This window comes from Podarcis melisellensis, assembly GCF_964234715.1.
Source record: "Podarcis melisellensis genome assembly, chromosome: 1".
Classification (NCBI taxonomy): domain Eukaryota; kingdom Metazoa; phylum Chordata; class Lepidosauria; order Squamata; family Lacertidae; genus Podarcis; species Podarcis melisellensis.
Genome location: NC_138528.1, coordinates 92171163 through 92184986, shown reverse-complemented (window position 1 = coordinate 92184986; position 13824 = coordinate 92171163). Strand labels below are relative to the sequence as shown.

General features: G+C 44.0%; 2 protein-coding genes across 4 annotated transcripts in view; one reads left to right on the top strand and one right to left on the bottom strand.

Moving 5' to 3' along the window:
* Positions 1–4808, top strand: part of OSBPL11 (oxysterol binding protein like 11) — a 45638-nt gene extending 40830 nt beyond the window's left edge. For all 3 annotated transcript variants that reach the window (XM_081925018.1, XM_081925019.1, XM_081925020.1), the window contains exons 11-13: positions 687–869; positions 1737–1890; positions 3032–4808. In XM_081925018.1, coding sequence (XP_081781144.1) covers positions 687–869; positions 1737–1890; positions 3032–3109 — 415 coding nt within the window. In that variant the 3' untranslated portion in view covers positions 3110–4808. The remainder of the gene's footprint in view (positions 1–686; positions 870–1736; positions 1891–3031) is intronic.
* Positions 4809–6071: 1263 nt separating this feature from the next.
* LOC309377768 (TGF-beta receptor type-2-like) overlaps positions 6072–13824 on the bottom strand; it is a 33845-nt gene continuing 26092 nt past the window's right edge. Inside the window, exons 4-7 of the mRNA XM_081925501.1 lie at positions 10518–11329; positions 9211–9352; positions 7489–7616; positions 6072–6363 (exon numbers count right to left, since the gene is read on the bottom strand). Coding sequence (XP_081781627.1) covers positions 6127–6363; positions 7489–7616; positions 9211–9352; positions 10518–11329 — 1319 coding nt within the window. The 3' untranslated portion in view covers positions 6072–6126. The remainder of the gene's footprint in view (positions 6364–7488; positions 7617–9210; positions 9353–10517; positions 11330–13824) is intronic.

The following is a 13824-nucleotide window of genomic DNA, read 5'->3' as shown; positions in this document are numbered from 1 at the left end:
TTCAAGAGGTTGTTGGACTGCGGCTCCCCTTATGCCTGACCATTGGCCATGCTGGTTGGGACTGATGGGAGTTGGAGTCCAGCAACAGCCAGAGGGCTACAGGGTAGCCACCCTTGATGCAGAGGAAGGTTTATCCAGTCTAATGCATTCCTATCTTAGAAAGCTTAGAGGAGACCACCAGAAACTCATCTAGCATTGAATTGTAAGCAAAATGCTCCTTTTTTGGTACGCTAGATTTCACAAATTGGGTGAAGTTCCCATTAAACTTTGTTGTTCAGTATTAATTGGCAAGCCACATATTTAAAAGTTGATCTCGATCTTTCTCTCTCAACCCTCCATGGCATGAAATTCTTGAGCTGCCATCAACAGAAAACAATGATTTTTAAAGAAGTAAAATGCAAGAGATGAGTGCAAAAATAATTAGTGGGCTCCTAAGTTTACTATTTTGTTTCTTGTTTGAAAACTGTTTTGAACAAGCTGCACAGTTAAACATTAGAAATGTAGCTTTTTAAAACACATTTGCAAAGATGATGACGAGCACTCAAATCTTGCCGTACTAGAACTTGCATGTATTCCTCTGTTTCTAAAAATAAATAACACAATGTGAGCTGTAACCCTACATGAATACAGAGCGTGGGCTAATCCAGCTATTGTCACATTTTACTTTTTGAATGCTGTTTTTTTAGGGTTACCGGTGAGGTGAAACAGAACGCTACCAACACTGTTGTCTGTAGAGTGCAAGGGGAATGGAATAGCATCCTTGAATTCACCTACAGCAATGGAGAGACAAAATGCATGGACTTGACAAAGCTGTCTGTCACAAGAAAACGAGTCCGACCCATTGAGAAACAAGGGGCATTTGAGTCCAGGTAAGAGAAGTTCTTTTTTGTTTTCGCAATTAACACTTACTGGGTACACTTAAAGGTAAAGGTAAAGGCACCCCTGCCCGTACGGGCCAGTCTTGACAGACTCTGGGGTTGTGCGCCCATCTCACTTAAGAGGCCAGGGGCCAGCGCTGTCCGGAGACACTTCCGGGTCACGTGGCCAGCGTGACATCGCTGCTCTGGCGAGCCAGAGCCGCACACGGAAACGCCGTTTACCTTCCCGCTGGTAAGCGGTCCCTATTTATCTACTTGCACCCGGAGGTGCTTTCGAACTGCTAGGTTGGCAGGCGCTGGGACCGAGCAGCGGGAGCGCACCCCGCCGCAGGGATTCGAACCGCCGACCTTTCGATCGGCAAGTCCTAGGCGCTGAGGCTTTAACCCACAGCGCCACCTGCGTCCCTACACTTAGATGCCTGCATTTCTTTTTCATTCATATTTGTGGGAGCCAAAGTGGTTTTTTATTTTTTAAAAAAAATGTGTTAGGAAAACCAAAATGAGCATAGGAGGCTCTCTCAAAAAATGGCCCAGAGAATTAGAGGTTCTTCATAGAATGGTTTGGCACTTTCGTTAAATGTGGCTGCACTGAGGTTCTCCACTGCTGCCATGCATTTTTATTCTTCAGTTGGGTAACAGCTATATTCTATATTGCACTGCAAATTCCTCATAATTTTTTCTGGAGAGAAAGCACTTCCAGAATATGGTGGCAGTTCCTTCTTGCCTTTCAGTTCACCTTATTCTTAATCTGAGAGGAGCCAAGATTATAGCTGTGAATTCTGCTCATGTGCTGCAAGTATTGACAACACGCTGACCTGCTAAGAGAGCTTGAAGTCAGCTGTACCTTTTTTAATTCAGGAAGCTGTGGCAACATGTGACAGAGTCTCTGAGGGACGGGGACATTGATAAGGCGACAGAGCATAAGAAAGCACTTGAGGAACGGCAGAGAAATGAAGAACGACTCCGGGCTGAGACAGGAGAACTGTGGCAAACTAAGTACTTCGTCAAAGATGTAAGTACCTCAACACAAGTTGAATATTTAAAATGCCAACCTTCCAGCATATCATAGGGGCTACTGCTTGCCTCTGTAAATATAAAAAATATTTCTCTTCTTAGTTCTTTGCATTTTTTTTTTAAAAGCTCACATATATACAGAAGATAGTTGAATATAAATAGCCTCTGCTGGAACATTTTTCTTGCCACTTTATTTTATAGATTAATGTCTTCACTTCAGTTTCTCTACATGCTCAATGTATATGCTTCTTTTTGGAACTGAACTGTAGTTTTGGCTTCATATTAATAAGTCACATTTGTAACAATCCTATCTTGTAGGTTAGCATTATTATCCTTATCTTGCAAGCATAAGATATTGTGACTTGTCTGAAGCCACTCCCTGAGTCTGTGGCTGAGATTTGTACTAGGGATCTCCTAACATGAACTAGAGATCTCCTATTAGCCGCTATGGTGAAGAATCTCTAGCGCCTAGGGAGGCAGTCCAAAATTAGGCTTTCTTCTCTTGTAAGGGCCAGACTATGCACTGACTCAGTTCATCTGTAGTTCAGCGTTGGAGCATCTGACTTGTATGCAGAAGGGCCTAAATTCAATCTTTGGCTTCTCCAAGTAGGACTGGGAATGTTCTTATCTGAAACCTTGCAGAGCCACTGCCACACAATGTGGGCAATATTGAGCTAGATGGATTAATAGTCTGGCATAGTGTAAGGCAGCTTCCTATAAGAACATAAAAAGAGCCCGTCTACTTCCTGTTCTCACAGTAGCCAATCAGATGCCAGGGTGAGAACAATGGTCACCTGTCTTCCTAGATGTATTAGAAAGCTCTGGTTTTCTGGTAAGGGGGTCATAGTGAGCCTCAGGCATATATAGTCCCCTTCCAACTCTCCAGTTTTGTACCTGTAACTTCAGCTTCTGATTTGAAGTTTGTGGGTTTCCTGAAGGTATCCAAACTCAGGCAACTGTGGATTGTTTAAACTGTGGATAGTGAGAAGGATCAAATTGTGGTTTCAGATATTATGGTTATGGTCAGTCTCTGGGCAGTAGTGCACTACTCAGTTCCTAGGACAATTAGCATTCGCCATTGAATTTACATGGATACTTTTTCTTGAACTGAGTAATCTTGTTCTCTGTTTGAATTGCAGGGAGAGGGCTGGGTTTATTATAACCCTCTTTGGAAAAGAATGCCTGCCGTAGAAAATCAACCAGCAGACACAAACTAGATGACATTTCTTCAAAATTATTCTTCTCTTTTATTCTAATCCCTACAACTTCCAAAATGCTGTGTCTCACTAACAGTCCTTTGGGATTTTTATACAATTGCACAAAATTAAGTAAGCATAATGGAATAAACTACTAGGGCACTTTAAAGTTGCAGAAAATCAAAAGATAGCGAGAGAGAACCTTGCCAGATATGTCTTCTCCCCCCACTTCAAAAAAAATTTTATATGGCACTGAAGATTTTATCTGAACTGTGTATTGTATTCTTTCTAAGCACACCTACTGCAAAAGCTGCCTAAGATATTTTATATATATATCTAAAATCTTCTAGAAACAGTAGCATTCAGAGCTGCTATGCTGTTCTGGCCAAGTGGAATTGCTTCTGGATTACTGGCTGAACAGTTCTTCCCAATCTGTGCTCCATTTTCCACCTGTTTCTGAACTACTCAGTGCCCATATAGAGAAACACCTTTTGCTGCTCTGAATTATTATTCCTGCTGAAAACCTTGAAGAGGAAGCTCTTCATGTTGACCTTGGAATCAGTGTTATTGAACTGTCTGGATCAGGACTTGACACTTCTTTTTTTAATTATTCTTCGGAGGCAAAGTGTGCATGGCTGTGGAAGAATGAGGGAGTCACGTAAACCACGCCTTTTTTAAAAAAAACAACACACACACCCCACAACATTCTAAAGTAGATTAGAATTGTAACTATGGGGTGTTTCCTATATGTGAAAGAGTTGTGGAGAGAAAGGTGGGAGCAGTAAAATTCAGAACAATTTTGAGCTCTAGAATTTCCCTTAACCTCCCGCCAGCTTCACTTCCTTACCAAACTGCTGTAAATACCCTGAAGATGTTCTGTCTCTTTGAAGAGACCGAAGCTCAGACCTGACTGATGTGTCCTTTTTAAAATATATCTATATATATACTTCAGTTCATTGCCCCCCCTCACTGTTCTCCATGGATCATCTCTGAGACAGAGTCAGTGTTACAGGTTGCCCAGGCAAGTGATTTGATTAGTCTTCTGTGTAAGTTCCAAGTCAGACATCTTTGTGTGCCCGCTGAGTACAAAGACCGTCACTTTGGTTTTTCTACAACACCTGAGAAGGCTTGTTTTTTTGCTATGGGACTACATACAAAACCAGTTGCAATCTGATACCGGAAAACCATGTTCAGGTAAAAACGTCCATTGTTTTTTATGATACCAATATTTTATTGAAGTCTAAGAATTGCTGGCAATTAAGAATAGTACTGATTTATGGCTTTCATTCTTGTTACTACAAGCTACCTTAATTTTTCTAAGAGTGGTGCCTTACTCTGTTTCTTCTGATGTAGTCTTCCAATCAGTGTATATACCATTATCTGTCATCTTCTGGTTTGTGTCAACAGTGGGGCCTCTCCCTGCCATCATGAAAACCTTCAAACTCTGTGTGTGCTGGTCAAGTGTGTTTAGTTTTTTCTTCCATATTAAGGGAAAAGGTTATCCGAATGCACCCGAGAGTGGTTAAGTAATCACCCTCATTTTCCACAAAGTCTGAAAAGTGTTTGGGGGAATTTGGGGGGGGGGGTTATGCACATGTGTTAAGATTCCCTTGTACTTTTTTTTTTTTGCTGTGAAATGCACTGAAATCTTAATGCAACTAGTGTACAATTCCATGTGTGAGAAAATGGGGAGGGAAGGAAATAAAGCTACCAAACGGAACTGTTTGTTTTTTGTCTGTGTTCAAATCATTGTGGTGCTCAGTGCTGACAGCATATTCAGCTTCAAATTGTGGAATAGGATTTTCCAGTTCAGAATTTGTGGGCTTTTAAGAATATCTCTGCTCTCTCTCTCTCTCTCTCTCTCCTGTCCCACACTGCTCTGGTCTGTTCAAACACGCAGATGACCCAAATGCCACTGCTGAAGCATCCAGATTTCTCTTCATAGAGAGCTTGCACAGCTTTTGCGAATAAGATGTGATGGTGCTTTGGCATTGCAGGCAAGCTGTATGCTTCCATGAAGTTGCTGTATAGTTTTCGTGGAAAGCAGCCCATTCAAAATAACAAAAGAAATAGAAATCTGCCAGTAGTTGCTACAGAATGCCAGGTTTCCACACAAGCCAGTGTCTTTCACTGTGAAACATAAATATATATAGTTCAAGTATCTCCTGTTGGTTTCAATAGAACTTAAGTTCCCCAGTATGCTTACAGTTGCAATCTTAGTCCAGAATCCAGAGAGCCCAATGCCTGTGCAGAGATCTTCCTCATCCAGTAGCCAACGCCTTGTCTTGTCCAAAGAGAGCAGTGACTTTCACAAGTGGCTTTTCAGGTGGCGTGCGGTACTCCTGTCGAAAGGGTGGGATGCTGAAAAGCCCTGGCTCTTACTCGGAAGCCCACATTGTGTTCGTTTGGCGTTCTAATTTAATAGATGTTCTATTGAAGTGAAAGAACAGCTTAAAGACCAAATAAGCTGGTTAGACAAAATGTGGGTTTTGGCTGAGATGACAATAGTGGAAATTAGGAAGAGTTAGGCGTCAAACCTTAACTTTAGGAATAAACATGGTATCAATATTGGGTTTCTTCAAAGTCTGAGAGATGTAACAAATTTTTCAAAACTTTGGAAGCCTGTGTTAATAGAAAAAATTATTTTATTTTTTCAAAAAAGCAAGCGAATGGAGTTCTTCTCTGATTAACACCTAATGGTTCTAGCAATTTCTTGTGTGATCTAATAACAGGCTGGGGTCCATACTCTGCCTTACCCCCTCATAAAGAATGAACATTGGATGGGTTTTTTAAAAAATGCCTATTAATTGTGAATCTTTTTAAAAATAAAGAATTTTTTGTGTTATACATTTAAAATAGGTATAAAATGATTTATATTGTGTGCTGAACATAATACAATGACTGCCTTTTTGCCTAGTAAATTAAAAGGGCTTGTAAATACGTTTTATTCATTCAGAGAACTAAATGGGGTTTGGGGGGGGGGTTTCTGAGTGGCATGTCCATTGGTGCTTCTGTCCAGCTTTTATTTCTTCCTCCAGTCATTGGATATTCCTGTCACTCCCTTGATTCTCATCTATTGGGCAACCCATTTTGCTTGCCTCATCACCAAGGCTGCTGCCACGGCTACTGCTGCTGCTGTTGTTGTTGTTAAGGATGTCATCACAATCCGTCTGCACCATCAGGTTGAACCGCTCTGCCACGCAGTGAGCTGTGAGTCTGGCTTCAGGATCATGGTCCCAGCATTCTGTGATGGTGTCACACAGTAAATGCATTCCCTGAAATTAAGAAGGAAGCTGGGAAGTTAGCGATCTCAAATCTAGGGGGAATGAAACCAACAGGGCATCGAAATAAGGACATGCGTTGTATTTCTGATACTTTCCTCCGTGCTCTTCCTTCTGCTTCACTGCAATTATTGCCCACTTTTGAAGTAAAAAGAAGACTAATCAGTGTGCGTTACTGGCTCAGTAACATGATTTTTGACCTTGTGCATGCTTTCCTTTTCCCTCTTTAAGGGGCACCGTATTCCATTCACCTCCCAAAAAATAAACTCTGCTTGATACTATTGCCCACATAAATATATTGATGATTACTGGGAAAGCTGCAATAAATATTGATTTCTTTCAGGCACATATTGGTGATTAGTGAAGACGCTTCCTCCGCAGCCAGTATGGGAAGCCAGTCAAACAGATGAAGCAGATGATCTGCTTTACTAGCCCAATAGAGCTGACCAGGCAGGGGAAACAGAAGGTTGTGTCCTGCCTCATTTGTCCAGTTAGCTTATGTGCAAGTCCTGCCGGAGCCAGCGCCATCTTTGCTGGGGCAACTAAAAATTGACTGGAAGGGTCTTGGGCTTCCCCAGCCCCACGGCTGGGGGGGGGGGAATAATTTTTTTAAATTCATTTCCTCCCCCCCCCCCCAAAAACGAGGTGCGTCCTATGGGCCAGTGCGTCCTATAGGGCGAAAAATACGGTAAGTATGTTAATTTCAATTTCCCCCAAAGTCTCCATTTTGCCTCAGAAACCTGGTGGGGGGACAGTGTTTTGGGGGGGGCAGGGGAGGGCGGGCTTCAAGTTTTCTGCAAATGTTGTTTGTGTAGCCACACACTTCTAGGTCTGCTGCTCAGAAATATTTATTGAAAGCATTTTTGCCCTGCTCTTCAGAGGAAGGGCTTCCAGAGATAAATAACATGAGATCAATAACAAATAAGACTGCCCCTGCCCTCAGGCTTACGATCTAAAAAGAAAAGAAACCAAAACGGATGAGGAGGAAAGAAGAAAGCAAACTAGGGCACCAGTTCTCAGTTATAAGCTTGAATGGAAACAGTTCAAGAGGAGGAGTAGGCAAAAGAAGGTTGTCTCGTGGCAAAGCCATAAATTTTACCTTCCTTTTTTTGTACTTGCCTGATGCAGCAGCCAATTGCCAGGTATCTCTGGACGCCCTCGACCATGCAATACAACATCTCTCATAACCTCCATGCAGGGTTGCTCCCGGACCTTTGATCCAAATGGTAGCTCATAGTTCTTCACCTCTGCAAGGAAGCAGCATTGATGTTAGTTAGATGTGCGTGCAATTTAGATACACATTTGACTATGTACTTGTCGGGGCAGTGCTGTGGTGCCACCGAGAACATTCACCAGGAAACAGATAATAAAACTACCTCTAGTGGCGGCTTGCAGCTGTACCTGGTGAAGAACTGTTCATTGATAACAAAGCTTGGCAGCCAGGTTGTGAACAGGGGACACTTTTAAATTCAGGCAGCACGTTTAAAGATTTGTCGAAATGCCACTGTATGTTTCAGAAAAGAAGCTTTCTTCATTTAGTATTGGCAGCACGGTATTGGCTGGTTGATGCCCACAGTTTGTTTTAAAACCTGTAAACTGTTAAAAGTAGTAGCAGCTACAGCCCAACCAGGTTGTGTATGAGATGTGGAGATGCAGAGGGATGTGTGTGTGGATGTACAGCAGGTACTTCCTTAATGGACCACGTTGTAGGACACAGCAGAGGCCGCTAAGTATTTGTTGCTTGTTGTAGTGGTTAGGGTGGTGGACCTGGGAGACCAGGAGTTCAGTCCCCACTCAGGCATGAAGCTCACAGGGTGACCTTGGGCCAGTCACTGCCTCTCAGCCTAACCTGAGTTTAGTTTTGAGGATAAAAGTGGAAAGGGGGAAAACCTTGCATGCCACCTTGAGTTCCTTGGAGCAAAGGTGGGATATAAATGTAATGACAGATAAATGAACCCGAATCCATATTGCACCAGTGCTGTATAGCTCCCCATCCCCACCATCCTGTTAACACATTTGCCCATAGATTTCACATACTCTGCCCTTGTAGACTGTTCCACATGCTAGTGTCTGGACTTGCATCTCATGAGAATTAGCATCAGCACAAGCCCAAATCACTTTGAATTAGCGGGACAGGTTAGCATTGCTGCTACCAGTTCAAAGCCTGATGGTGTAGCAGGAAATGCTAAAGCAATAAATTAATCCCCGTTAATGAATTTTTGTTACTGCTGATGAAACGTGGGTTCCTTTAGTGGCCATCCGCACTCCAAACGCTTCCTTCAATCTTCTTGGTATTTCCTTTCATTTTAGCAGGCTCTTAGTGACGCCTCTTTTAACATAATAAAATGGTACAATCATTTCCTAGTGGAGAGGCAATACAATCTCCACTGTGGAGCCACACAAATCCCCATGCTATTGAGACAGGTCATTTGCCCATCTATCCTAGGATTATTTGCCTTGGCTATGGGCAGTGTGGCTTTTTGAGTCCTGAGGCCAGGAGCCTTTCCCAGCCTTGCTACCTGAGACCCATTTTTGCAAGAGATGCCCTCCTTCCATCTGAGAAATGCGTTCTTCTGCTAAGGCAGGAGTAGCTAACCTGTGGCCCTCCAGGTGTTTGCTGAACTACAGCTTTCATCAGCCTCCACCTACATGACTGGCAGTCAGAGATATTGGGAGTTTTAGTTCATCAGCATCTAGGGTGGGATGGCAATAGGTTAGCTTCTCTGCACTAAGGTTTGCTCCCACCTCCCTCTGGCATGTTGGAACAGCCACGTTTGTTTTGCCCAGTGGACCTGTAAAGCGGGGCTTGGAAGACAGAAGACTCTGCTGGTATAGACTTACCTCCTATGGCATCACACCTGGAGGCAATCTCCCATAAAACCAGAGCCATGGAATAAACATCCATTTGTTTGAAGGACTCCAGATCTTCGAGATTCACTCGAGATTCCAAAACTTCAGGAGCCATATATCTGGCAGTGCCCACCTGGCCATAAATTGAGTAGATGTTAGAAGGGGTGGAGGAGAGAAGCTGTGGTGATTCCAAGTTAAAAGGAGGCTGCAATGCATTAGAAGATCTGCAATACAGACTGGACCTTTTGTGCTCCAGAATTGCTCCACCCCTTTATCTCTAGGTTTTTGTCCAAGTATAGGGTAGCCAGGAAAGTGACCGTAAAATCTTCTCTAAACTTACCAGCCCCTACTGGGATGGGAACCAAGGCCCAAATTAGATGTGACAATAATTGATAGCTTCTTTCCTGGGTTTTCTGTTTGTTTCATTCAAACCAAAAGGTGCTGTGGGCAGCTGTGAGTTTGAATGGAGGAAAGTACCACACTACTGTCCAGTGGGCAGCTTTCTGCTCAAATCACTCCTCTCCCTGCTGCTTCTCCACCATGAGGGGAAAGACATTGAGTATTGCAGTGGTGTTAGATTTTGAATGCAAAAAGAGCTTGGGAAGATCTAGTAGCCCCGGCCTTTGATTACAAACTAGCTGCCAAAAACAATATACCCTCCAGAACCCGGAACACAGTAGCTATTTGTAATTCAGCAACAAAGGTGATTCCAAGCCAATTGTGTACCAACAAGCAGGGCGCTCTCTTAAATCATAGTTGCATGTTTGTATATGGAACATGCTGAATGCCTGCAGCAAATTCCATAGCAGCGTTGCCTTTTCAGAGCTTTTTCATGCTGCCTGCTGTCTGCTATTGTGGGTTATATTTGCCATTCTGAAGGACCCCCTTCACACATAGAAGGGCCCTCCATCCATGGAAAGGCAGCAGGCAGCACTTCTGGACCCACCCCCAAGATTTACATGCTGAACAGGCTGTCCAGGGGAAGCTTATGAGCGTCATGCTCTACAGATGCAGTAGGCTTTCATGTGACCTGGATCCCCATTCACGCAAGGTTCTAGATCACATGGAAAACCTATATAGGCAGGCTTCCACTATGCAAATGTCCATGCTCAACACATGGAAGCTGGGATTGGTAAATCAAATGATGTTTTGGGGTGGGGCCAGTGGCACAGCCCCCACTGCTCCTTGCACAGTGCGCAGAACTCTTTGCATGGGTAGCGCATGAAAGAAGCTAAGATCTTTCTACTTTCCATCAAGCAGAATGGATTGCTCTGCTGGTTTCATTCTACAGCACTCACCTGTCCGCTGTTTGCAAAATCTTCCACACTTAAGGCTGGATCCAGCCTCAGAGCAATCCCAAAATCACAGAGCACACATTCCTGTTCGTTCTTAATGAGGATGTTGGTGCTTTTGATGTCCCGGTGGGCGATGGGGATCTTTGGACTGCCACAGGCAGTGTAGTCGCTGTGCAAGTGAGCCACACCACTCACTAGGGAGCCAGCCATCTTCTGCAAGTCCCTCCAGCTCAGAACATTCCTGGACAAATAATCCTTGAGGTTTCCCTGGCTGTGGTAGGCCGTGATGAGCCAGTATTCTTTCTGGAGTCCAGAGTGCCTCTCCTCTGCCGTGAGGAACTGAAGAATACTGTCATGCTTGAGGTTGGCATCGCTGAAGATCTGGCTTTCGTTTTTCCAGGAAGCATAGTCCTCGCAGGGGAAAATCTTCACTGCCACCGTCTCGTACTGTCCCGAAGAGGCATGCTTCAGCTTTGCTCTCCAGACTTCTGCAAACTGCCCTTTCCCGACTCGCTCATCTAGCTCGATAGGCAACAGTTCCGTGTTGTGGTTGATGTTGTTGGCGCAGGCTGTGCTCAGGGCGACGCGGTGGTCGATCTTGACAGATAGTATCTCGTCGTAGCTAGTGGCTCTGCTGGGTTCAGGCAGTGGGCGGTGCTGGACTTGTTTCTGGGGCCATTCCTTGGCTCTCCTCCTCTGCCTGTGGGTTCGGCAGAGATAGAACGTCACCGTTATCATGATGGCAACCAGCAGTGGGGGCAACAGGCTGATGGCTGCCACGGGAATTATTTCTTTGCTTTGTAGCATGGAGTATCCTATGGCGAAAGGAAAGCAAAAAATAATATAGAGCAAGAACATCTCCGCACAGGCCAGTTAGTCAACATGAACAGCTTTTCTTAGCGAAGAATGAACAAAACTAATAACTTGTGGGGAAGAATCACAGCTCAACCCCCAACTTCTCCAGTTAAAGCTGGAAATGTTCCCTGTCTAGAAACCCTGGAGAGATGCTGCCACTCAGTGCAGACAATAGCTAGATGGACCAATGGTCTGACTCAGAATAAGGCAGCTTCCTATGTACTTTCTCCTGTATCCTAGGGCTCAGCATTTCAAGTGCTCACATTTTCTACCATGGGTTTGCTTGGTTGTCTGTTTTCTTTAATATATACAGTGGTACCTCGGGTTACATATGCTTCAGGTTACATACGCTTCAGGTTACAGACTCCGCTAACCCAGAAATATTACCTCGGGTTAAGAACTTTGCTTCAGGATGAGAACAGAAATCATGCTCCGGTGGTGCAGCGGCAGCAGGTGGTCCCATTAGCTAAAGTGGTGCTTCAGGTTAAGAACAGTTTCAGGTTAAGAATGGACCTCCGGAACGAATTAAGTACATAACCAGAGGTACCACTGTAGTGCGATTTTGGAAAAAATAGCCATGCAGTCGTAACACATGGCAAATGTTAATTTATTATTTGTTTATTATTACATGTATATCCCACCTTTCCTCCTAGGAGCTCAAGATGGTGTATCAGGTCCCCCTCTGCTTTTCATTTTATTCTCAGCAACTATCGGCAGAGCTGCAGCCACTCAAAGATTACAACCAAGTCAGCCGCAGTCATCTGTATCGCAGCACTTTACCATGCATTTAGGAAACAGGCAAATTTCCCCCACATTTTACAATTTGGTAAGTTGTTTTGTTCTCAGACATAGTCAGGAGATCTGATCTGGGAAGAAGCCCCAACTCACTGGGTAAAGCACATGACGGAGCCTTTTGAGATGTGCTGTTAATTAGTATATATGTACTGTAGATCTGACGGCGGTATAAGCAGCTTCATATGCACTCAAGATGACAGAGCCAAATTTTGCCGACTAAAAGGAATAGTCTTTACAAAAACTCAGCTCTTAGATCATAAACCCAAGAGACCAAGGGTGGAAAATGCTGGTAACTACTTTGCTCTAGGTCTTTTGAAAATATAAATGGCCCTGCTATCAATGATCAGATTAATCTAAGGAAGGAATGCTAAATAAAAGCAGTCCGTCCAGCGGCAGTCTGGGAGCGTGGTCCAGAGGTTCTGACTCCCAAGATTCCTTCCACTCCCTCCCCCCACCCTTTTAACTCACAGATTTTTTAATTTTATCATGGGGCAGCTAGGTGCAGTGCTGCTGAGACCTCTTAATTTCCCAGTGGTGGGTGCTGTCAATGCACTCATAAGAAGCACAAAATGCATCACTGTGAAAGGAGCCTGCTGGGTGGACTTGCCATAGATGCTCACTCTCCTCACTGGCCACACTCAGCAAGTAAGAACCTGTTTCACACTGCAGCCAAGTGGCCCTGGAAGTGCAGCTCTGGTCAAGAAAGAAACCAAGACTGGGCACCACTATCTTTCCTTGTGAAGTGAAGATTACGGAGCAGATTGATTGCTATTAGGCCAGGTCTGTAAGAGCTGGATTATAACCATGCTGAACGCGTGAAGAACAGGCTGGCTAATCTTTGTGGAAAAGATCCTGTTCTGCAGTTCCTAGTGGCTGAAATCACTACTAGGATGGGGATGTTTGTAAACCGCACTTGCTACTATAGCACCTTACAGTACTTGCGCCTCTGATTCGCAGATGCTGCAGACTGTTGCAAGAGCCTCTTTGCTGCCACCTGCTGGTTGTAATTGAACCTGCTGCTGCCCCATTAGCTGGGAGTATTTGCAATGAAACAAGCTTTACTGCGGAGTTTACATTGCAACGTTTCTGCATGCTGAGATCCACCTAAGGGATACTCACTGACTGCACCCTTGAATAAACCGTAAGGTCCATGTGCGTGCATTTGTACACATGCTTAAAGGTGTCGTTTTTTAAAAAATGAAACTCATAAAAGAAAGCATACAAACTAACACAATGAACTAAAATGGGAACAGTTCATTCAGATAGCTAGTAAAAATGGAAACTATTTTAAGTTTGCAAAAAATAAAGCTACCATTGATGCTAAAGGTTCTTTAAAGTCTGGGGAAAACATAAATGATTTTGCCTGGCAGCCAAATGAGAGTAATAAGGGTGCTACATGAGTCTCAATAGGAAGGTTGGCATCCCAAAGCTGAGGATCTAGATTAAAAGGGCTCTTTTTGGTCACTGCCCACCACACTTCAGATGGTGAGACCAGCTTAAGGAAGGCCTCAGGCAGTGACCTCAGTGGATGGGCAGATGGATATGGGAGAAGATGGCCCATCAGATATTAGGAAGATAAACCTTGTGGCTTTAAGAGTTAATACTGGCACTTTCAACTGAACTTGGAAACCTGCTGGGAGCCAGGGGAGTTGTTTTCAAT